Source organism: Mycteria americana, chromosome 17 (genome assembly GCF_035582795.1).
Source record: "Mycteria americana isolate JAX WOST 10 ecotype Jacksonville Zoo and Gardens chromosome 17, USCA_MyAme_1.0, whole genome shotgun sequence".
Classification (NCBI taxonomy): domain Eukaryota; kingdom Metazoa; phylum Chordata; class Aves; order Ciconiiformes; family Ciconiidae; genus Mycteria; species Mycteria americana.
Genome location: NC_134381.1, coordinates 7,881,900 through 7,905,478, shown reverse-complemented (window position 1 = coordinate 7,905,478; position 23,579 = coordinate 7,881,900). Strand labels below are relative to the sequence as shown.

Below are 23,579 nucleotides of genomic sequence, written 5' to 3'. Positions count from 1 at the left end.
TCTAGGAGCCCTGAGGATTTGCGGTTGTGCAGCTCATAGTAGGTGACACCTGGCTGATAATTTCATTTGAAGTGGCTATATAGCGGGGTTTTTTCCTAAGATCAAATTGCCTTTTTTTTAAAAAAAAAAACAGAATTTCAGTTGTTCTTTGCCAGCACTAATTAACAGCCCAGTCAATTCAGGACAAATCAGTACTGTTTATGAAACAGTCTGCTAGTCTTCGCATTTTTGGGCAACAGTGAATAGGAGGGGGTGTCCGTCTGGCTCTAACTTTGATTTATCTTAAGCAGTATTAGCATTGCTAACTTTAAATAGAAACAGCGCAAGCAAATGAGTGAGTGAGGGCTGGAAGCTGAAGCCAAGCTGAGCAATAACTGGGAAGAAAATAAAATGAGCTTTACATATGCCGGCTGTGACGCTGAACATGTCCGAGTGTAGGGGATGCTGTGTACTTTGGCCATTCAGGGGGGCGGAGATGAGCCACCCGCACCAGTGGGCTACAGAGCAAGGCCGCGGCCTCGTGAGCGAGTGCTCGTAAAGCTGCGGGGAACGCGTGCGGTCCCTGGGCCCCGCACCACGGCAGGAAGAGCAAATGCCCCTTTGCGTGGGCTGAGGCGGGCCGCATGCAGCACAAGGTGAGAGCTGGTCTGTCTGCTCCCCGGCCCTAGCCTGGGCGTGCGGGGAGCCAAGGGAGGAGCAGCGGCTCCTGTAAACTGGACTCCCCAGTACTCCCAGAACACCGGGGGAGGGAGCAGATAATGTCCAGTGCATGAATAGTTCTTTCATCTCCCCTTTTTTGCAATCATTAGCAAGGGACCTGATAAAATAAGGGGAAAACGAAGTGATTGGCAAAAAGAACTGATAAGAGTTCAGCCCTGAAACGTAGCTTACGGGTCCCAAAGCTAGCCGCCTTCGAGATGCGTGCTCAGAAATACCATAGCTGCCGACTGCGGGAGTCGGAGAAAAGCAAGGCTGCAGCCAGACTGCAAATGAAATATAGCTGCAGAACGAAGCTTTGAGTGTTTTAATGGACAGAGGGTAGCAAAAAGTACAATTATGGTTTTGCCAGAGCAGGGCTAGAGCTGTTTGTCTAGACACTGAATAATCCCCTCCCTAGGGGAGGGTGTTCGTTAATGTCTCCTGGAATGTTACGAGCTGTTCCGCAGTTGCTGAGGTGACGGGGTTTGTTTGCGAGATGCAAGTTTTGGCGGTTGACTCCAAGTTGCTAAAGAACAAGCCGCGCGTTTCTATTAACCCAAGGCGAGCTCTATTTCTTCAGATATTTCAGGCTTCAGCTACCGTGGTGTCATTCACTGCTCTGGCAGAGACCTGTTCCCATCACCCGCCTGGTTTAGCAGCTCACAGGGGCAGAACGTGCTGGCGGGAGCACAGCGTTTCCTGGGGCCTCGGTACTCGGTAGCAAAGCTGCTCGCACGTGTTACCAGGGACGTGCATTATATCAGTAATGACATCTTTAGCCACCAAACAGACTGACAGAAAACTGCCCGGGCTCCCTTCTAGAAACCTAGAACAGCTCAATGAAACTTCAGCTACTTCCCTTGCCCGTTCCCTTCACAGCCCTGACAGTCGTGAAGAGCACGCGAGAGAAACTCGGCTGAACCGGGGGAATGAAACACGCAGAGGAAGTCTTTGTAAGCAGAGACTGAAAGGAGCAGGCGCCCTCCTCTGCTGGGCACGCTAGCATTTAGCGGACTCGCTGCTGCTCAGAAGGATCCGTTACTGCGAGGCCTCTCGGCAGCAGGAAGTTTGGAATTTTTTTTTAAATTTTTAAATTTTTTTTTTCTCCATTAACACCATAAACTGCCTGGACGCTGTCAGACCCTCTGGCCCCGCACGGCAGGCAGCAAGTCCTGCGACTTGTTGAATGCACATGTATTTATTGTAACACATTTTCAGCACAAAGTATAACACTTAAGCACAGGAGTGTTATTACAATCTGTACAGCATCCTCTGAACGGCACAGACGACACAGACATGCAGCCCTACAGGCTCTGCAGCAGATTGGAAGGCGGCTGCAGTGGCTAACAAAGACAGCTTAAAACAATGAGAAATCCCAACAGTGGCTCATTCTCTGACCTCCCCTCGGGCCTGGCTGGGTATATACAAGCATCCAATAAACAGGATAGTAAAATTCACATGCTGAACCACTTACAGACGCTTTTTTAAAGAAGAAGTTGCTGCTTGCAGCAAACATTTGGTCTAAAAAAAAAAAAAAAAATCTGAAGGCCACATTTTTCTTTCCAAATTCTCCTCTCCTACACCCTTTCCCACTCCAAGTCATCTCTAAGTCAAAGAGCAGCCTTTGCCTCCCCCCTGCCTCCCTCCCTCTCTTACAGGAGGGGCTCAGGAGGTCCCAGCCCCATGCTGAGCCTGGTACCACCAAGGCCAGGCTCGATGCTGTGGAATCATTCAGGTTCCAGCACCGTGAACACAGAGTCTGGTTCCTCAGCCTGTGAGAGGCCGCCTCCGCCACGCTCCGCTTCCCTTACGTTGCACTCAAACGCTTGCAAAGATTTCACTATTGCCCTTCTGGCTTACGAGATGAATGAAGAATTTTTAAGAACAGCCCTGCTGCGAAAAGTAGTGTTTAGCCTTTTTTGTCTTCATTCCGCTCTCCGCTGCCTGCTATCGGATGCTCCGTGGCTGCGTTAGCAGCAGTAGATTGGGGAGCAAGTTATTTCTGTTCATTAAATGAGCCACTGTGCGCACAAAATGACATCTGTTGAGAAGCTGGAATGACCTCAGCACACCGGCGGGGGCTTGTTTGCAGAAAGCAGCTCGTTCCTAAAGAGCTGCTTCACCAGCCTGGGGCCTGGGCAGCCAGGCCCCTTCCCCAGCCCTGAATTAGGCCCTGTCCAAGGGTGACCCATCTGACTAAGCTCTGTGCAAACCAGCGGGCTGCTCCTCATCCTTCACGCGCCCTTTGCTTCTCGTGACAGATGTGGGGACAGATCTGGGCTTACAGCAGGGGCAGTCTGAGCGCAGGGTTATGAACCAGGACTGCTAAAGTCTGCCTCAGAGCTGTCCTGCGGCCTGCTCCAGCGAAGCCTGCCCATTAACAGCTCTGAGTTTAAGCTGCTCCTGTGGCACCCCGGGAGCGAAACACCTGGAAGGCTGCATCCCATAGCTACAAAGCTGCCAGGAGCTTTAGCGGGAAGAGTACAGTGGGAAGCCATTGGGAAGGAGGACTCATCTTCCAGCTTTGTTCTCTGAAAACGTGCTGAACACATGAAATCAGATACAAGGAGAAAAAAATTCTGCAGGACCATGAAGGTGTGGCTTTAGGGGCTAGGGGAGAAAGAAACGGCCTCTTTCAAAATTTCCTAGGTGATTGCAACTGAATTTGCAAGAATTGGATAAAGAGCAAAACTAGGAAGTTGTGACAGCTGTGCACCACCAGCACAAAACTACTGGGAGACCTTGTGGCTTTAGTCAGCTTCAAATAACAGGTTTCTCTAGTTGCAACACTTCCCCCCCCCGGAAACATAAATAATGTTTCATTATCTTTATATATTTGAGTTTAAAAGTGCCAAAAGCAAAATCTGCAAAGGAACAGAGACTCAGTTCACTGGGGGCAAGCTGGGAGCGCTGGTTTCTTGTAAGCAAACAAAAGGGAGAGGGCCCAGGTCAAAACATATCCTAGTGACGTCTGGCTGCAGTCTCGTACCACAGCTTTATCCAGAGATGAATTACAGAGAAGCTGATTTTCTCCCAGTCTTGCCCAGCACCACCCCTATGTTCAAAGCCACGTGAAAGGACGGCGGAGGAAACCTGCCTTCCCCAGAAGCGGTGGTGGGAGCTGCACGCACCTTCGAGTACCAGACAAAGGAAGAGGTTTGACTCCTCAGGATTCCCCAGCCTTCCACCCCCACACGGACGTATCTGTGCCGTACCTTCCCTGCCCCATCCCGCACAGATCACACAGCCCGCGTCTCTGCTTCAATCTTCTGCTCCCCGTGCAGGTTTTCCAGTTCTTGGACCTGGGCCACGTTTTGTCTGATGGCAATCTCTGGGCCCCCTCCGTACAGCGTGCTTAAATAAATCCACGTCTCCTCAGAAATCTGCCCATAGTCAGCACCTGAAAGGGACAGCAGCAGTAATCAGACGTGCAGCCGGGATGTCCTCGGCCTGTGCGGCCGTTGGAGGGAAAGGTTGGTGCACCACAACACGAGGATGTCCTCTCCAACCACCTCCCTCCGCACAGGCCCACCCCCAGGAAAAACGAGGCACGAGTGGTTCCTACGGCCGCACAGACCCACCCAGGCCCCCGCACCGCTGTAGCCACGGCGGCCCCCAGCAGCCGTGCCACCCCGCAGTGCCACCTGCTGCTGCTGGCAGCCACCGGGGCTCCACGGCAGGGTAGGCGACCACTGTGGGGTCACTTCTTCCTCTCCCCGAGAGGCACTGAGCAGCAAGAGCCCACGATACCAGGGCCTGCCTGCCCCCCTCTCACGCACAGCAGCGAACGAGCTCTGAGAGCCCAGGGGACCTACAAACGTGCACCGATGCCAGGCACTTGGGGTCGCGCTGCCTGGGAGAGACTGAAAATGCTCCTCCAAGCTGTCCTGGGAGGGACAACCTCAGGTGGTCAAAGCGCAAAGCAGGGAAAGCAGAGAACTTTGCCATAAAGGTTACAGAGGAGGAAAGCAGAAGGGGTTGCTTGGAGAGATAACCGAGATAGATACAAATGCAATCTTCATCTGCTTGGCAGGAGAGCCCTGCGAGGACAGCACGTGCAACGTTACTTCACAATCTGGACCGCAGCAGATGCCGAGTAAAGACAAGTCAGGAGCGAGACAAGATCAAAGCTACAACGCTGGGCAAAGGCAAGTGGTGGAAGGGGCCTGGGGAACAGCAACAGCAGGAGATGGGGGGCTGCAGGCGTCACTATAGCGAGTCACATCAGCAAGCTGGTCACGCAGGAGCTGCCAGTGGAGGACTGAGATGGCTCACTCGGGGCAGCCAGCACAGGGATGTGCAGAGAACTGACACCCTCTGCAACACCATCTTGCTCTGTGACCGCTTCACTATGGACAGCCAGATCCAGCGGAACATTCTCCTTCACCTTCTAGGAACACCACAAGACAGCAAGCACAAGCCTTACCCTGCTTAACTTGCACGTGGCCACCTGCTTTTGTGAGTGCAATCTTGCTGTTGTCAATTGGTCCAGGAGGCTCTGTAGAACAAACATGTCAAAAACCATTCCGCTTTCCACGCTGCCACCAGATTCAGCTTATTTCCCGAGCTAGTTCTCTTGTTATTTCTGTCCTGCCCCTGGGGACCTGCAGGCAGTCTGAGTGGCCGGTCTCTGAACTTCGTTCAGCCTCAAGTCATGCCAGTCCGGTGCAGTGCTCACTGAGGAGGTGCACCTAGCAAACAGACTTGTTTCCATTCTACCTCTCACCCCCAAGAGACTCCAGAGGTCTCTGGCTTCTTACCGTTATCCTTCCCCTTGACAAAGGCTTCCCACTCACGGAACCACTGCATGCTGATACAGTAGATGACGCTTGGAGACTCCTCTGCCTGGAAAGCCTTGTTCAGCTGGGAGAGCAGAGAACAGAGACATGCAGGAAGGACTTAGTTCCATTAACCGTAAGGCAGCCTTGCCGTTCTTCAGAAGACCCCCATGTAATCCCACCACCTTCCTCACAACCTGTTCCTGCTCCTGCCTGAGCAGGCAGGAGACTTAGGGTGGTTTCAAACTTCGTGTCTGCATGCAGCCACGCACAGCATTATCGTGTTCCAGCTGCCCCTCCCCGTGCCATTCGCACTGGGGAACCCCAAGGTCAATCTCCTGGCCATGCTGTAGATCATGTTCTGGAAAACAGGGGCAAGAGTTTTCCACTGCCTGTGACGGGTCTCCATTTCCCACCCCTGCCCTTTGCCGTTGCTTCCAGATGCTTCCCATACAAACCTTGATGAAGGTGTCGATTTCAATTCTCCTGCGTTTGGCAAGTGCTTCAATCTCCACTTGGCAAATCGAGCACACGTACAGATGGTTCACAGCAGGGCCGCCCCCGAACCTGAGCACAGGAAGAGAGGGAGGGGAATGGAAGTGAATCCTACAGAGATGGATTTTTATACTCCAGACACTGGTGAAGGAGGTGCAACTGCAGCTGTTTTCTGAATGGAGAGTACGGCCCTTCCTCAACACAGTGAGGGTCACAACGTTGCTCCGGGACAATGCATTGATACAGCTCATTTTGGTTTAGGTGAGGAGGCTCTACCAGATACAAATCTTTGCCAGTCCACACCGAGTACTGCATGCCTTTAAGGTGCCCTGGGAAGGGATTATGTCTTGGTCACTGCCCAAGGTGGGAAACAAAAACCAACACTCATTGGCAGGAAGAATGAAGTGGCCATATTCACCTGTTGTAGAGATACTCCCACACGTTCTGGGGCAGAATCACAACCAGGTCATCGATGTAGTGGTACTTATTAGGAGGGATGCCTGTGGAGGAAAGGCAACAGGGGGAGTTAACCAGGGAACTCGTTATTGCTGGGCAAAGACACAAATAAAAAAAGGCAGATCTTCCTTGCTGAAAACTCCCTGATGCCAGAATCTGCTTCCTCTGCTAACGGAAGGCAGTCAGGAGTTCATTAATTGTGGAGGTTTCTCAATTCATGGCCTCAATGTCTAATCAAGTGCTTCATTTCCAGTTGGTGATTTATGAACGCGAGAGCTCCCCAGCATGACGGATGAAGCAGCAGAACAGTAAAACGTGGTATCGGCTCTCTTCAGTAGCGCGTGCTCCATTCTCCATACAAACACTGAAGGCCAACCTTGCTGACAGGGTAACACAGATAAATGCTGCTTTATCTGCTTTCTACAGGTTTGTTTTTAAAAACAAACGGAAAACTAAAAACTGTTGTTTCCCAGCACTACACATCCCTCCGGGCCTCTGATCAGCAGGACAACGGGGTAATTGTCTCATCTCTCCCTGAGCGGGCTGGAGTTTCTGCCAAAGCAGCGGCTCCTACCACACCATACAGTGTATCAGGACTACAGCTGGAGCTTTTTTTCTGAAGCATAAAGGTGTAGCCGAGAGTTGCTATTCCCAGGTCCAGCAGCGCCGCCTTACCTCCATGAGAGCACAGAAAGGTGTGATTGGTGATGGGACCAGGCTCAGCAAAGGTGTTGAATTTATTGAGCCACTCTCGAGAGATGTAGAACTGCAGTAAACTGTGCTCCTTCATGCTGGCAAGGGACACAACTTTCTGACGCTCTCGCACAGCCTCTTCACTGCTTTTCCTTAAGTAGGGAAAGGAAGAGAAAATACGCGCTTCCTGAAAACTTAGTTTTCCAAACACATTTCTAGGTATTCTGCAACCAGCAAGGGACTGCTGCATCCAGGGCACTGCTCACCTGTAGAACAAGACATAGGCTTCTGCGTTCTGTACCACGGTCTCATGGACTTCAGTGACATACTGGTCATCAAACTCGTACCACTGGCCGTTGATCACGTTCTGGCAGTACGCTATGTAATGCCCACCTGTAACAGAGAAAACACGACACTGCTGGGATTCGGAGTGCAGACAGAAGTCAGGCCTGGGATAACGTCAGCAGCGCAAACAGGATTAGCTGCTGGCAGAGAATGGGGAGAGAGCCAAAAAAGAGGCATAATTCCTGTTCAGGCAAGCTTTGCAGGAGCAGGGGAGCCTGGCACTGTCACCCTGATTTGCCTTTCTTGGAAAGAGCCTCTCAGTGAGACTGAATATCAGGAAAGGGTTTGAGCCAGCCCAGTGGTGAGGCTGAAATAGCTGCAGGGGATCTGTCAGAAGCTGCTCGGTTCACTTCTCAAAGGGCAGAGGCTGAGCGAGCCTGGGAATGGAGGGGGCAGGTCTTACACTGCACTCCACCCCAGAAGAGGCGTTGGCTGGTCCTGGAACACACTTCTGCCTTGCCCATGCTCATCTCGTTCCTGTTCACCTCTGCCTGTACTCACAGACGAAGGACTTACTGCCTGCTGTGCCATGGTGACAGATGACCGACAGGAGATCGTAGGTGGTGATCTGGGAGACACACTCCTTGGCTAGGAAAGGTCGCAGATCCAGCCCTTCCAAGGGGAAGGAGACATGACTGTTGATCTTGAAGGAATACATCACCTCATGCCGGAACCGTTTCAAGTGGATGCAAAGAATCTAAAGGACCAAAGACAGAGAACACCAAAGCGTAGTTTTGCCATGGGTATTCTGATCCAACAGCACATCTCTGTGCATCTAATCTTTGCAAGACTTCTTTGCCTGTTAGCCATGAATCCTGCTGGCTCATCAGCTTAGAATGGGGAAGTCTCTTCTGGTCTAGAGGACTTTGCCACCAAAACAAACTGCTATTTCTGTTCTACCTCTAACCTCCTTACCTCTTCAGTGGCTGCTGAAAGAAAACTAGGAAACAAGGTGCTTTTTTTTACTCACCTCTGGTAGCCGGAGGACTTTGCAGTACTTTACTCCATTCCGTAGTCTGAGGAAGAAAAAGAAACTGGCTGTGAGAAATCTCTAAAGCAAAGGGATGCCAAAAGGCAAGACTGGGTCTTGCTCTGGCTGGGTCTTGCTCACTTTGAAATCCAAGACAAATCCTGAATTCCAGCAGCAACAAATTCAGGCTCTTTGCAGCATCCTTCCCAAATGAAGCATGGCATCAGCAGTCTGTCATGCCTCTTCTTTCTAATACAATAGCTCCATTGCTGCCAAGCTACATCCCTGTTCATATCCTTCTGCCTTTCTTTTCCCTGCAAAGCCAGCACTTTTCCTGTCTGAGATCAGTGACCTCTCAAGACCAGAACTCTAACTTAAGGCAAAGTAGATTTTACATGCCACTCAGCAGAAGAAATGTCCAGGCAGAGGCCATAGCAAAATGTTTGACAGCAGTACAGGGAAATAAAGTTCCAGAAATACAACACAGTACAGATAATGCAAACTTACTTTTTACACCGTTCACAACTGTACATGTTGTCCCCTGTAGACGAAGAGAAGAAAGCCATTATGCAGTTACTCAGAGCACGCAACGCTGATACGGCTACATTTCCATCCAGTGCAGAGAAACCAAGTTAAGTGACCTCTTGGGGAAGCCAGGGTGAGAAGAGATCAAAACCAGTGCTTCTCTCAATAAGCGTAGGCAAAAAAGAATGCCGTCAACTAGCAGAAAAGTATACAACTGCCCACCAACACAAGTGAACACAGCGAATTGTTTAAGTCCTCTAGAGCTTATGGAGTGGATGGAGAAAGCGAAGAAACTAAGAAGGCGAAGGAGCCACAGCACTCACAAACAACCAACAGCCACGTCTGCTCCTCGCTGAAGACACTCTCACCCAGATTCAGAATGAAAAAGCAGCACCCCTGAGCAGGTGGGAAAACTCGCTTCTGCTCAGAGATGCGGAACTGCCAACTTTTGGTACTGCCAGTCTCCGAGTGACATACTGAGGTAGGATTTCCAGGAGATTTAATCCGCCTCCAAAATGCATGTGAAACACTCCTCCATGCCATTTTCCTTCTTTTGTGCTGTCAGACCCCACTGAAGAAAACTCACCCTTCAACTCATCTGCTGCAAAAAAGGCAGCAAGGCAATCCTCCAGCGTCACAACAGGACCCCAAAACCAGCTAGGGATACAGGACACCACAAATCTGCAGAAGAGAGGGGATTAAGAGAAAGAATTATACATCAAATAGCTGGACGTTTTGGCATACAAAACCCCAAATGGATGATGGGTTTCCTTCTAGCTGTAGGTCCTAAGCTCATCACACATCCTAGACGAGCAAGAAAAGCATGATTTCTCTCAGCTGATGTTCCTACTGTGATTGCTCAAACTGGAAATGATTTGGAAAACTACACCAGGAATTAATTTGCTGCGGAGGGCAAGACTGAGCTAAAGGCAGAAGAAAGTGAGGGATTATCATCTGCAGAAGAGATCTCAAGGTGTATGACAGAACTAGAGGAACAGTAGCAGCTGGTTTACATTAAAAGGCTCAAACACCTGTGAGGTACTTGTCGTCCAAGGAATGGGTACAACTGACATTCTGCTGTAAACACCACTGGTTAGGGATAGCTGCCTTCCAGTACTGCAGGGCAAACCCCAGAAAAAAGAGGTCCTGCATAGGGAACACACCTCCGGATATACTCCATGATGAAAGCAATCCAGCCTTGTGAGGCATAGTTGTCCCCACATGCCCCTGTCTTAGCTGGCACGTTTTGGTAGATGGCAGAGTGCAGCTTGGCCAAGTCCTCCTTCCCTGGGATTGGGAGGGACAGGTCCTGGAATGTCTCCACTGTCGTAGAAACCTGGAAATATCCAAGAGGAAGAGGTCTGAGTTTCCTGTGGGTGTAATGGAGCTGGGACCTGACCTTCATCACCTTTTATCGCTGCTTGGATTTTGTCTAGGCTAGAAACCTGAGCTGGCAGTAAGAGCAACTCACTCTGGCTAATTATTCTTCACTGCTGTCAGCAGGATGACTTTTGTCATGGTTTTTGTAGCACTGGAATCAGTTTTCTAATGTGAATGTGATATTGCTAGGCCAACTCAGTAACACAGATAAGCAAACAGACCCCTACAGAGACATACAACTTCTTGGCATGGCAGGTTTCTCACACCTCCCCCACCATCCACCTATCATCATTTCAGCAGGCCTACTGCATCCCACGGCATTTGGAAATGGGAGCACCATTTCCTAAGAAGAGATCTACGAGCTGGAAGACTGTGGTCTTTGACTGACAGCCACCAGACGACTCACTCTGTCGCAGGTGAGGCACTGCACCAGGCTGAGAATGGAGCCATCGAAGATGTCAGAAATCACACTGCGATAACGAAGTTCTTTCTTCTTTTTCCCAGAAGCCTGCATCTGGGCTGAAAGACAGACAAGGAAGCTCCATCATGTAGCAACTCCCTCCCGGTCTCCTGTCTCAGTAGGGTCACGCAGCCACACAAGAACACAGGACAAGCGCTGTCCTGCATGTTCAGACGCCCCTTGCACGCCAGTGAGACAGCGGAGCCCGTTGTAAACTGACATGAAGAACGCTGCTGCGTTGCGTGGTACAAGAAAGGGGGAGGTAGCCAACTGAACCAACAGAAACGTGCCAGCTCTCAGCAGGCAGAAATTGTCTTACTGGAAATCCTGTTTCCATCCTCTTACTGGAGGTTTAGAAGCCTGGCTCTGCCACACAGAGTCCCTGCTTTTCTGAGGTCTTGCAACATTTTGCTCTAAGCTTTACACTTTACTTCCTCTCCCCCCTCACCTGCCTCTGTACTTTGTCCTTTTCTTTCCCCTCTGACATTTACCACGTGTTCCCCAGGTGTCCTGCACTGGAGAGGACTCTCCACAGCAGGGACTGGCCAAACACACAGTTTTGTTTCATAACAAACCCTCTTCCCCACGCACACGTGCATGGAGACAGAGTGCTTTTTATCCGGCCAGAACATCTGTGGCTGTGCTGACCTCAGCCAAGGGGCTGGGACACGGTTGAGGAAAGAATGCCATGACTGAACAGCTGTAGGGACAGTGCTATAAGCACATGCCGTTGTGTTTGCAGACTATGCAATGCTGAGGGATTTCAATTTGCCATTTGCTTGGGATGAAGAGACCAGTTTGATAACAACAGAAGCCAGGCTCCACTCTGAAGCCTAACAATGCCCCCAGCGCTGGATTGACATCTGCAGCCTTAATTCTATTATTGTGAGCCCAAGATGTCTAAGAGGCAGGAAGATCTCTCTCGGTAACATCGTCTTACAGTTCTTTGGCCCACGTGCTATGAAATTCAAGTCTGGCAGACAAATGTTTACACATCTCCACGCTCCCCTAAAGGGACAGAGCTTGTGCCTGGGACTTCATAGCCATTTTATAAATAACAAACACAGCATGCAGATGCAGACATGGAAATTGTTTCAGGCTCCAATATAAGAGCACACTATAACATCTATTGTGCCCAGAGCTTGACTTTAGCTGCAGGTTTACTGTAGTCTTTACCTAGTACTATTTTAGAAAGCACTGATGTCTAGGGGAATCAGCACTTCTTATGACTGTTAATCAAGAATCATGTCAGATTCCTTCTCTCTTCTGTAAATGAACCCCTCCTCCTCTACACGCTCCCCCCGTTGCCTCCCAGCATGCACTCTTTGCCCTACCTTTTTTGAGTACGTAGGAAGGTCCAAGCCTGGCAGGACTGGAGCGAGGCGGACTGCTAGAGAGCTTGGAGTGCATTTCATGATGGACTGGACTGCAGGGGCGTGAGGAGCAGCGCACGTAGGCATCGTTGTCAGGTTCTGTTTGGGAAAATGGGGAGGGAGGAGAGCACTGGTCTGAAAACCCCAGTTATGAACGGCAACCCTACTGCAGTCAGCGTCAGCCCAGCTCTGCCTTCCAGCACAGCATCTTTCCCAATACACACAGTTCAGTGTCTGTTAACTCTCCTGCTTGCAGAGGTTGGCAGATAGAGCTTCCTCAATGCATGGATAAGAGTGCATACAGAGCTATACTGAACAACTAATAATTATATATATATATAAAAAAAACCCCAACAACCCACCATTTTTTCACACTTATGACTAATTAGGTTTTACAGCTTGCTCCTGTATCCCTAATCCACATAAACAGCATTGCTGCTTTCAGTGCCAGTTGGCAGAATAAGACTCTTATATAAAGAAGTGTTGAAAGATCGGATATGTTCAGTTTGAGGTGACTCCACACCTACGTCTTAACTGCTGCTCTTTTCCCTCAGACACAGAAAGGCACAAACTGTGCATCTCCCTTTTCTCTCCGCAAAGCCCACAGTCCAACGTTAACAAATACCTTCTTCCAAGCCTTTTCCACAGCTAATATTTCCCCAGGCCAGCCTAACAGATAAAGCAATGTACACATATAAAACCTTTTTCTTAAATTAGGAAAAGGCATAAATACAGCATTTGTAGGTTTGGCAGAGGCAGCTATCACTGCCTTCAGGATGTAGTTTTTGCTCAGTTCCGTAGCACTTTAGCCTGGCTAAGCACCTTTCTGGCTCACACATTACGTTTTCTTACAGAACCAACTGTGCACAAAGACAGAACTACTGCCAGGGACACTGAAGAAAGTCTTGGATGCAAAACCTTTTGAAACCCATAGAAGGAACAGTCACATTATGCGTTGTTTGCCACTGCACTATAACACTGTCCCTGTGTAGGACGGTAACATGTCTTCTCACAAATAACATGACTGGAAGAGGTTTATACCTGGTGTCCTACATGGGCTGGCAGGACGGGGAGCTGGCAGCATCTCAGGTGAGGCTCTACCATCAACTGGCATCATAGTAGTGTCAACATCTGCATCCTCATCCACCTGCTCCGAGTTGCTGCGCCGATGGCCACAGGAAAACTTTCTGTCCTTCATCCTCTCTTTCTCAGAGATCCCTCTCCCTGCTTCATCCTGGATCAACAACTCCGTCTCTGCCAGGGAGCTGCTGCCCATGCCCCCTGTGGTCCGACTCTGACCATCTCCTTCACCCCTGTCACTGCTTGAGTCACAGGAGAGGAACTCATCCTCCGAAGGACTTCGGTCACCCTCTCGCTTGTCGTCCTGGTCACTGGTATCCAAATCCCTTGTCTCCGCAACAATTGGTTCCTTCAGTTCTTCATGAAGCTGATCCATCAGGCACCGCAGGAACTCCTGAGTGTCCTGAAAACCACGAGTAATTCCATGTTAGTATCCATCCAGAAATGGGGCAAATGAGAGGGGCAAAGAAGAGATGGCTCCATTCACAGCCTCTTTCAATGCTGCCCACAAAGGTTAGCGACCTCTGCAAGACAAGGAGGCCCTACTAAAGCAGAGAGAGGACTGTGGCGATGTAGCAAGAAGCCTGTCTGCTACATAAATGTTTTTAACTCCTAAATGATAAAAGGCCCAATTTTTATCTGAACATCTTCAGCTGAAAGACACTGAAAAGCCAGACAGCAGCCATAGCATGCAAAGCATGAGCTTATTTATCAGGGGTTTACCACTGGTAAGAGGCAAGAGACGAGGAGAAGCCTAATGAAGACAGCAGGCCGTAGAGAATAGACTCGTACCCACAAAACAAATTGCATGAACACTGACTTCTGCTCATGGCAATCCCTCTCTTAGAGAGGGCAGATTAAAATCTTTAATAAATAGGGAATGAAACCAGAAACCAAAGACTATACAGTCTAGGTGCAAGCTCCTGCATTCATAATACATGGTAAAAGAGCTGATACATTGGCTTCAAAGGACCTGCTGGAAAGCAGCTTGGTATTTGACAACTCCAGAAAGTTAATTATGATGTTTCTGTTATTTTATGGAAGTTTGGCTTTTAGCCTGCCCTGTCTTCCTTTCAAATTTATCTCTTTACAGCTAAGAGTCTTCCAATCCAACGTGCATCACATCAAAGATAAATACAGAAGTTCTTTCATTAATCATTATTTGTATCCTCTGTTTAGATTTCCTGTCGGTATCACAGTTTAGATGTACTGTCACTTCTCTTGTAAATTTTCTAATCATATTTTGATGTTTACATTTTGTTCTAAAGAATAAACACAAGAGAGACACTGATAAAAACTTCAAAGAAAAAAAAGGATACTATCTTTAAATAAGATTTAGTTTGCTGTAATTCCCCAGAAAAATAATATAGAACAGTCATATAACTTTTTAGTACAGGTTTATCCAGGTTTCTCAGCTCTGACGTGAATAAATTAACACCTAACTCTCATATAGCATGTATCAATAGATCTCAAAGCGCTTTATAAAGGAGGTGACCGTCATAATTTCAGAGGTGAGAAAGCTGACACAGGAAAATGCACTGATTGGTACCAGCAAGCCAGAGGCAGAGCCTGGAACAGAGCCCAGCTCTCCTAAATCCCACCCAGGTACTCTATCAGATCACTAATACTGACACAAAATGGGCACGACCCCTGAGTTCAAGCTCTTCCTTCTGAACACAAGCACCACTGCTGCAGGAAGAAAAATCCCACCATCTTTGGAATAATGGCATGGTTTTTTTGAGGCCCCACCTGCTGTGCATAGCCTCGGAACATGGGATTGACGAGTTTAATTCCATGGGATAGGCTGCTTGGAACAACATAACTCGGGCTGTTTAGATATGGAGGGAAAAAAAAAAAAGTTAGTTTGCTTATGAGGCCTGGAGCCAGTTTATCTAATAAGCCGTAGAACAGGGTGTGGTAACTAGTTAAAGAGGACAAATATAATCATGCACCTGCAAAGCCTGGGCATATATTTCTCTACCAGCTGGATGACATACAAATTAAGAGACAGAAAACATCTCACAGTCATTTCAGTCTATCCTTCGAGAGAGAATCTTCCCTAGAGCACATTTAACTTAAAGTTAAATGTCCACACTTTGAATTGTCTCAAGTGATTCTTTCCAGAGCAGGGTTTTGCAATTAGTTACTTGGTTTGATTTTGCAGCACCATGTCTGTCTCAAAATCTGAGTGGGCTGGCCACCCAGTAAATGAGGTAAATGAAAATCAATATTAAAATGATGTTATATTGCTTCAAAGTCTACAGCCTCCTCTTCCAGAAAGACACAGTTCACTTTTGCTCTGTATCTTACTTATCCCCTTGTTAACAACTAACATGAAACAAACATGCAATGCCATTTTTCAATTGATTCCACAGTGCAGACATCTTCAGATTTAAACAGAGCTGCATTATTTTACACTGTCCTTTGAACTGGTCTAGAATTTGAACCAATAGGGAACATTTCCCAAAACGTCACCTTCATTTTCCACTCTTTTCAGTAAAAATCTCTGTATCACTTTTTCCATCCAAATCATCAATCCCTCTGCTAATCAAGAGCAGTGCAATTCAGTGCTGGTCAGTCCATGCAAAATACTCAGAAATGGCCAACAGTATTCCCTTACTCCATCATTTTTTCTTCATTGCCAACAGGGAAGCTATTTATATTAAAAAAATCTCTTCCTTTCTAAAGTTACAACATTAAGCACGTATTCTTTTCACTGACATAAATATACCCATTTTATCACCAGTAGCAGGATATGAGATCTCCTAGATATGGGGGGATCCTCGCATACCCATCTACAAAGGGTTTGAACTGACTGCCTTAGACAATGCACTTATCCCTGAAGACCAAAGTTCCTCATTGCTGATGCCAGACTTCAGAACTAACATAACTATGAAACCTGTCCAGATTAGATTAGGGAGTGACCACTCACCGTTTCTTATGCCAAACCTCAGACACCAACTTCTGGTAACTTTTGCACAGTGCTGGTTTCTTATCTGTACGGACCAGTCCACCACATTCCAGAAAAAACTGTGTGAGAGGTGGGCTACAAGAAAAAAAGGGAAGAATTCAGTGCACAGAAATTTCTCCTCCGCTTCTATTTAAGGGTTTATCAAAACTTAAATGCATGCCTTTTCGAAAGAATGCTTAAGATACTGGGTTTTAAATTGAGGGAAGAAGTGATTCCAGCTGCAGACTTGTTTCCGAACTTGAAACAAATGAAAAAGGCTGATCTGAATCTGTTCCCAGTATAGAGAAGAGATCCTGGAATTAGTTCTCAGCGGGATGGCTACAGAATATTTTAGGATATGGGTTGTTAGAATGATATCACTGGGGAGAATAAAGAGATGTGACATGTGATAAATACATTTCTGTCGCAACAGAAATGACGAAGTTTTACTTCCAGCACTTATCTAAACATGAGTCTTGTATGTAGCCACGAGTTGGCTATTCACTCAGTTTCCTACTGTAAAACTTCTGTTGCCCTAAACAAACACTAAATTTTTCTGCACCTAGCATGGCTGATTTCTCTTTGCAAGACTCATGAAGATGTCAGATCAGCAGTGCCACTTTTGATACTTAGTGAAGTCTAGTAAAGACTCTACTGAAAGGCCCTAATGCCTACCAGTTAGAGAGAGCCTGAAGTGCTGCATTCATGTAGCAGGAGTTCCCAAGATTTTTCATTCCAGTAAGGCCTAAAGCACAAACAAGAGAGGCATGAAAGACTTTCCAGACGTGCTGCTTTCTACATTCCTCCCCAAAGGAGAGGGAATTCAGCCCTTTCTAGGCAGTCTCCGTGCTCTGCTCCTAGGAACCTCTCAATGCAGGTCCTACAGATTGCAGAGTTACCCTCACAGCCCTTTCATCAACTTGATGCAGAGTTACCTCTTGGTTTCAAATCATCATCCTCTGATTCAGATTCGCCTTCATCAGCCACTGCAATTGGAACAGCTTTCAAAGGGTGAGCAGGCAATGGAGAATCCTAGATTAAAGACAGAGAAATAAGCATCAGTGAGAGGCCTGCTTTAAAAGACGTGTTGTGAGAGATATTACCTTACACACAAATCGAGCCAGCCTTTAAAAAAAGCGCACTGGAGAGAGAAGAACCAGTTGCACTGTCTACCTTTCTCATTAATGCAAGGAGGGAGTGGAAATAGTACCGTTACTGCTTCCAGTGCACGTGGTAAGAGAGGCATCAGGAATATACAGCAGTGTCACAAGTACATGTGTTTCTGGTCTGGCAGCTCAAATTTCAATGGGCCATACACTGAAAATGAAGATGTGACAGCTGTTGTGGTTCCTCCCAGAAACAGATGCCCCATGGAAGAGGAAAGGTTAAAAATAAAGTCAAAATGGATATTCAAGTCATCTGGAAGTCTTCTTGCTGGGAGTTCCTATAAGGCAAGGTTATTGGTCCTCTGGCTACAGGTAGCCACTTTCAGTGAAACAGTTCCCATCACAACAAAAGCCTGGACAACAGCAGAAACCTCTTGGCTAATTTTGCAACAGGTAAACAAAAACCCTGCCAAGTGCTCAACCCTGCCACGCTGTGACACAGACCCACCGGTTCAGTGAACTTTACTGGCGGTGACTGCGTGTGCGTTGCCAGCCGCTGGTCCAAGAACACCTCCTTTTCACAAGCGTAACACCAGACACGGAAAGTGGTCAGATTCACCGTCAGGTTGTGCTTTTTGGCCTAAAAATTAAAAGGCGAAATAATGAATCTCATTTGACAGCTGGCTCAAGCCAAAGCACTGGACTACCAGAATAGGGTAGAGGAGGATTAGTAATGGGAAAAATCCAACTCTCTCTGTCTTAAGATGGACAACAGAGAAAAGCTCACCTGTGCATGAAGTGTGCTGTGGTCAGCAAAGGACTCCCCACAACCAACATAAGGACAACCAATCTAGTGAGAGAAAAGAGCAAAAGTACAATGGGCACAACAAATCAGACCCTTCAACAAAATAGTCTGCAACTCCAGTCCCACCAGCAGCTGCAACTTCAGAATTGATCTTGCCAGTTTTCTAACCTGCTTTTTATTCAGGGCCCAGAATAAGATGGAAAATTGGAATTAAGAAAGAAAACCTGGAAGCAGGTTTGCACCCACGTAAAGGCTCCATTCCAAGGCAATTGCTCCAGTGGGAAGCTCATTTGAGCAGTCTCAAACGTCTGGGCATTCCAGTGTAAAAATAAACTGCCCCTGCCCGCCCGCATGCCCCTTGTCATTCCTTTCCGCCTCGCTGCCCTGAGCAACGTCTTCTGAGGTCTCACACTTACAGCCTCCCTTCCCAGTTGCCAGCAGAGGCAGGACCCAGCCAACAGTCAATGCTGAGCATTTTATTCATTCCTATTGGGACTACCAGGGGGCAATCACCTACGACGACTGAACTGCTACATCTTGGCATATTCTGACGGCGTTAGCCTTTAGTCTAGGGAGTCTCTTCCTTGGAATCCATCAAAAAGGTGATAGTTCTACTGTGAACCCCCTCTTCACTTCCCACTCTTTTTTTTTCTCAGTACAATAATTTTTTTAAATTATATTAAAGAGAAGCCCCACCATATCATGCACACAAATAGCAAACCATTTTTACCTGAAGACAAGCCCAGAGATTTGGTCCCACAGCTCCACAAGACTGGCAAGTTCCCTGCATATTCATGATAAAAGAAGGTTTGTTTGCTTGTTTGGTTTTTAAGTAACCTAGTCCTTCAAGAGTGGGAAACTTCTCTATAAGACAGGCCTCGCCAACCTGCAGCTCACAGTATTTCATTTCTTAATATCATACTTCCAATTAAATAAATGCTTTGCAGTGTTTTAGCTAAGTGACACATTTGAGCAGGATAAAATGACAGTGAGAAATACATCAGATGGGGTCGACAAAGGCTTACTTTATGGGATCTGTGCAGGGTACATCAGCATTGGAAGAACAGTTTCTGCCTCTCCTCTATGCAGACAGGCAGAATTTTCTTCAAAAAGCAAACATGCAAACCCATGCACAATAGCTAAAAGGGAAAGGACTGACAACCAGGACACCCCGTACCTTGGATTTGAGCAGCAGATCATCCCTGGTCACCTCTCCTATGGAATCCAGGTGAGGACAGATGTCTCTTGTATCCCCCATTTTCACCAACGCTCACCTGTGGGGGGGTGTTTTCCTAGGACAAGAAAGGATAGTTCCTTTCAGTTACACGTCAGATTTGCTCTCACAGATTGTAAGAAGGTAAATTAGCGTGTTTGCTATATTACAATACCCATCTTTAAGGTTCAGAGAGCAAAAATCTAAATCTAGAGTCAGTCATATTAGCTAGCACAATCCTCAGCTGTCGTTGAGTGGCTGCACTGTGGTATTATAGGCAAGCGAGCAAGGCAACGGGGAGGAGAAGGAAACACATGAATAAAGCTAATAATCTGTACAATGAGGAATGTGCGTTCAGAAACGTAGGGAGGTGCTCAGTTTTGGTTTCAGGCGTAGGAATGGATTTGCTGTAGCCTCAACATAAAAACAGCAGTACAGTGACCCACTGACCACCCTCTTCTTAATCTTAAACTCCCAGACTCTCTGGATCACATAGCATCTCTGAATGATGCAGAGTCCTGTAGCAATAAATAAAAACTCCCATTAACTCATATATGCTTTACATACATAACTTAACTGGTCTTGTATACCATGCATACTCTGTACTCCCTGAACCTGACTAGACTGATAAGCTACGCTTTCCCCCCTAGAAACTGGGTGTTGCCTGCTAGCTCAGCAGGTAGGGTGGGAAAACAACTGTGGTGATCTGAACTGACTTCCTCTTGCCAAAACACAAACACGCAGCCTGAAAAGATATAAATCTAATTAGCTTGTTTGCATGAAACTTGGATTAAAAGTGAAAGGGCGCTGCAGCCCAAGACACGAGTGTTTAGCCTATGGTGTCGAGGGGCTTCATGCTACCCATACTGTGCAGATCTGAATCTAACATTTAGTTATTATACTACTTTATCAAACATTAAAAATATGATTACTGTTGTAAATGAAGCTGGGCAAGAGGGAATTAGACTTAAATGATCTGTAACACAGATAACCAGTCTTCAGTCTCTGAGGAATTTACCATTTCATAGATAGATTTTTAACAATGTGAGCCGCATAACTCTCAAAGACTGTACAAAATGCAACGACACACTGTTCCACCCAGCTCGTACATCCAAGCACCCAAGTACAGCAGATTTCACAGCTGCATGCTTATGAGCACAATAAACACTTTCATGGTGGTCCATGGGTATGGAAAAGACTTTAAACATGTCTCGGTAACATGCAGCTATAAAAAAGGAGATTAAAAGAGTTTGTGTTTCTTAAGCATAGTTTAAGTAACCTCACTTGTGGCTGTTAAAAAAAAAAGATGACAAGTGATATTAACAACACAGACCAGGATCCAAAATATTACTATTGGCTGGAAACGAAGCAGATATGAAAAGCCCACATCACTACAAAAAAGAAGTAGAAAAATCTGATGAACTTGACGTTAACAACTCCAGCAGCATGGCTGCTACACTCTGTTGTTTTCACATTTTGAGGACATTTGAAAGAATTCCCAGTGTTACCTGGTCTGAATCACTGACAGTGGGGAGAAAAAAAAAAAAAAAAAAAATATAAACGAATAAGCCATATCAACAACACTTATCTTGGGAGCTGAAAAGCTTGCCTAGCACCTTGCCTTGGCAGGAGACAAACCTCAAGGATAATTTTATAACAATGTTTTTCCAGCACTCTTTGGAACAGAATAAACTGAACTGCAGGAGCAAAGCAAAACTGGAGGGGGAAGAAATCATATTTGCCTGCCAGAAAACACAACAGTGGTGGTAACCAGGATCTCAGTAACCTGTGAAGAGATGCTTAACAAACAACTGAGCAATTTCATGCAGCTTCACAGAGAAGCAATAGTATCATGTAACATATGTTGATTTAAAAGACAAGTGACAAGAGCGCAGTATCTTTGACTAACACATAAAACTGGGACACTTTCAGGCTCCGAGTCCCTTCATCAAAACCAACCCCTTTTCCCAAATGCATCAGCTGGTCCAATTAAAAAAAAAAAAGTATCAATGCCATGTTTGCTAGTTCCCCTTCCTTGATTTCTCAACCCTTTCCCAGAAAAGGTTTCCCAGAAAACCTAATAAACAGAATATTGTTTTAAAATTAACTCCAGACCCCTTCATCTTCACCAGCTTCAGCTAACTGGGAACCGGTTTTGGGGCACGCTATGTTAAGTACTGTCTTGTGGGTGTGGACCGTTTTAGCGCGTTCTGTGGGACCACCCCTCCACTCAAAATTAAAACCATGCCTTTAAACTTTCCAGCACTGGGATGCTGATCTTCCCACCTAGGGCTTCCCTTTTTGAACAAAACAGGGAGAACCTCATTTTTGCCTCTCAGCCCTGCCTGAACGCATCAGAAAAGGTTCGAGTCATAACTGTTCAGAAGGAAGTATTCAATCCCTCCCTTCCCACGACTCTGCCCTAAGAGCTTTAGCCGGCGCACACAGCTCTCTAATGCTGCTCAGGAAACTAGGAATTTTAATAAAAGCACTGCCAGAAAGCTTAACTGTGCTTGTCAAAATGTACTGTGTATGATGGAAAAGTAGTTACCTTAAAACAAGTCCTTCAGCCTGTCTTTCTCAAGCACCGCTGTGGAAGAACAGTACACGAACATGTCAGAACAATTCCACGGTAACTGCAACCTACTTTCAGTTGCTTAAATTGCTGCCAAACCCAGTGTCGCTGCCTTCTACAGTAACACATTTCTCAGGGTTTTGGGGTTTTTTTTGCTTAAAACAACTGTCTGGTTTCGTACCAAAGCTAGAGCCAGCTGTCAATTTCAGAAACATGCAGATTCACGGTCTGCAGAGTAACTGTTTGTACAAATAAAAGAAATCCTAGCACTGTTCATCCACAAAAGAACTACTAGGTCTGCTCACTCATCTTGCATAACCTACCAAGATAAAGGAATATCTGCGGTTGTTCTTCGTGACATTTTATAGTCGAGATACTGAAGAAAGAAATATTTACTGAACTGCCCTACTGACCAGGAAGAACCAGAAACCAGGCGCTTCTGACTCGTAGCTGAACGTTTGCACTGTGTCACGTATTGGAAAGCCAGGCATTTTATGCAGAACAGGCAAAGGAGACCAGGTTTTAACACAGATTTATTACCGGAGGTCACAATACGACGGTGCACCTAAAGATTTAGCTTTTAAGGAAAACACAGTTTTGGGAACTCCCCCCTCGCCCCGCTACATCGCTCCTCAAGCGCAGCAGACCCCCAAAATACAAACCCTCTCCTAACAGGGCGCTAAGCGTGAGTGAAGGTGAATATCAACATCCCTGCACGCCGCTGGATTCGGGCAGGACGAGCCACCGGCCGCCCCGCAGGGTCCCACTCCGAGGGTCGCGGAGGCCGCTGTCGCCCCGGGGAAGGCGCCAGGCCCTGGGGGCTGCAGGGCCGCCCCGCTGCCCGGGGACCTCGGGGGGGCCCGGGCCGGAGCCCCCCGGCCGCTGCTGCTGCTGCATCATCCCCGGCCCGGCCCTGCGCGGCGCGGCCGCCCTCCCCACAACACCGCGGCCGAGGCGGAGCGGCCGCGACGGGCCCCGGCCCGAGGCCCAACCGCCCCCCGGCCCCGCCGCCGCCCCCAGCCCGCGGCCCCCTCTCACCTGCGGGATGCTCGGGGCGCCGCCGCCCCCGCCCCGCCGCGGGGCTGCGCCTCAGGCCGGGCCGCCGGGTAGGCCGCGCCCTGCGGCCCGGCGCGGGGAAGGGCCGCGGCGCCCCGAGCAGCGCGGGGAGGAGGCGGCGGCGGCGGCGGCGGAGCGGCGGGCGCCGCGCAGGCCGGGGGAGGGGCGGGGGCCGGGCCGCGGCGGGGCGGGGCGGAGGCGGGCGGCGGCGCTGCCCCTGCGGGCCCCGGGGAGGCCGTTCCGAGGGCTCCCCAAGCAGAGGGCCCGGCCGGAGCCCGCCTTAGCCCAGCGGGCTGAGCTCAGCCCCCGGCCGCAGCCCGCGACGGGGGGCGGCTGCAGCGGCAGGTGCTTGTGGAGGGGCGAGCTCCGGCTCTCCGCAGCCGGGGGACCCCAGCGGCACGGCCCGGCGGCGGGGACTCCGGCCGCGCGGGGGTTTGGCACCAGCTCGACGTGGTGGCAGCCGGGCGTGGAGGAGCCACGTCCCGCTCGAAAGGCCGGGCGTTCAAACACGAGTGCGTGACAAGCGCTTCCGAAGGCGCCTTCTCCCTTTGGCGTCCCTGGCAGGCACCCGCGCACGGCGGAGGCTGCTCTGCCGGGAGTGCGAGGAGCAAAGCGAGCCT

The 23,579-nt window shown here is 48.3% G+C and overlaps 1 protein-coding gene across 2 annotated transcripts; it reads right to left on the bottom strand.

The window, feature by feature from the left end:
* Positions 1 to 2,108: 2,108 nt before the first annotated feature.
* Positions 2,109 to 23,099, bottom strand: USP20 (ubiquitin specific peptidase 20). Of its 2 annotated transcripts, XM_075519313.1 has the most exons (25): positions 22,942 to 23,099; positions 21,880 to 21,918; positions 19,293 to 19,407; positions 18,846 to 18,899; positions 18,098 to 18,160; positions 17,819 to 17,950; positions 17,140 to 17,236; positions 16,880 to 16,949; positions 16,187 to 16,300; positions 15,004 to 15,082; positions 13,216 to 13,657; positions 12,136 to 12,273; positions 10,748 to 10,860; positions 10,125 to 10,297; positions 9,548 to 9,642; positions 8,944 to 8,977; positions 8,437 to 8,482; positions 7,983 to 8,163; positions 7,388 to 7,514; positions 7,104 to 7,273; positions 6,391 to 6,472; positions 5,936 to 6,044; positions 5,460 to 5,562; positions 5,126 to 5,197; positions 2,109 to 4,099 (listed from the first exon to the last, which is right to left on the bottom strand). In XM_075519313.1, the coding sequence occupies exons 3-25, from the start codon at positions 19,371 to 19,373 to the stop codon at positions 3,939 to 3,941; spliced, it is 2,736 nt and encodes a 911-aa protein (XP_075375428.1). In that variant the 5' UTR covers positions 19,374 to 19,407; positions 21,880 to 21,918; positions 22,942 to 23,099; the 3' UTR covers positions 2,109 to 3,938. The 2 variants fall into 2 exon arrangements, with proteins under 2 accessions (XP_075375428.1, XP_075375430.1); XM_075519315.1 differs by lacking the exon at positions 21,880 to 21,918 and having other exon boundaries at positions 22,942 to 23,097.
* Between the last annotated feature and the right edge of the window lie 480 nt (positions 23,100 to 23,579).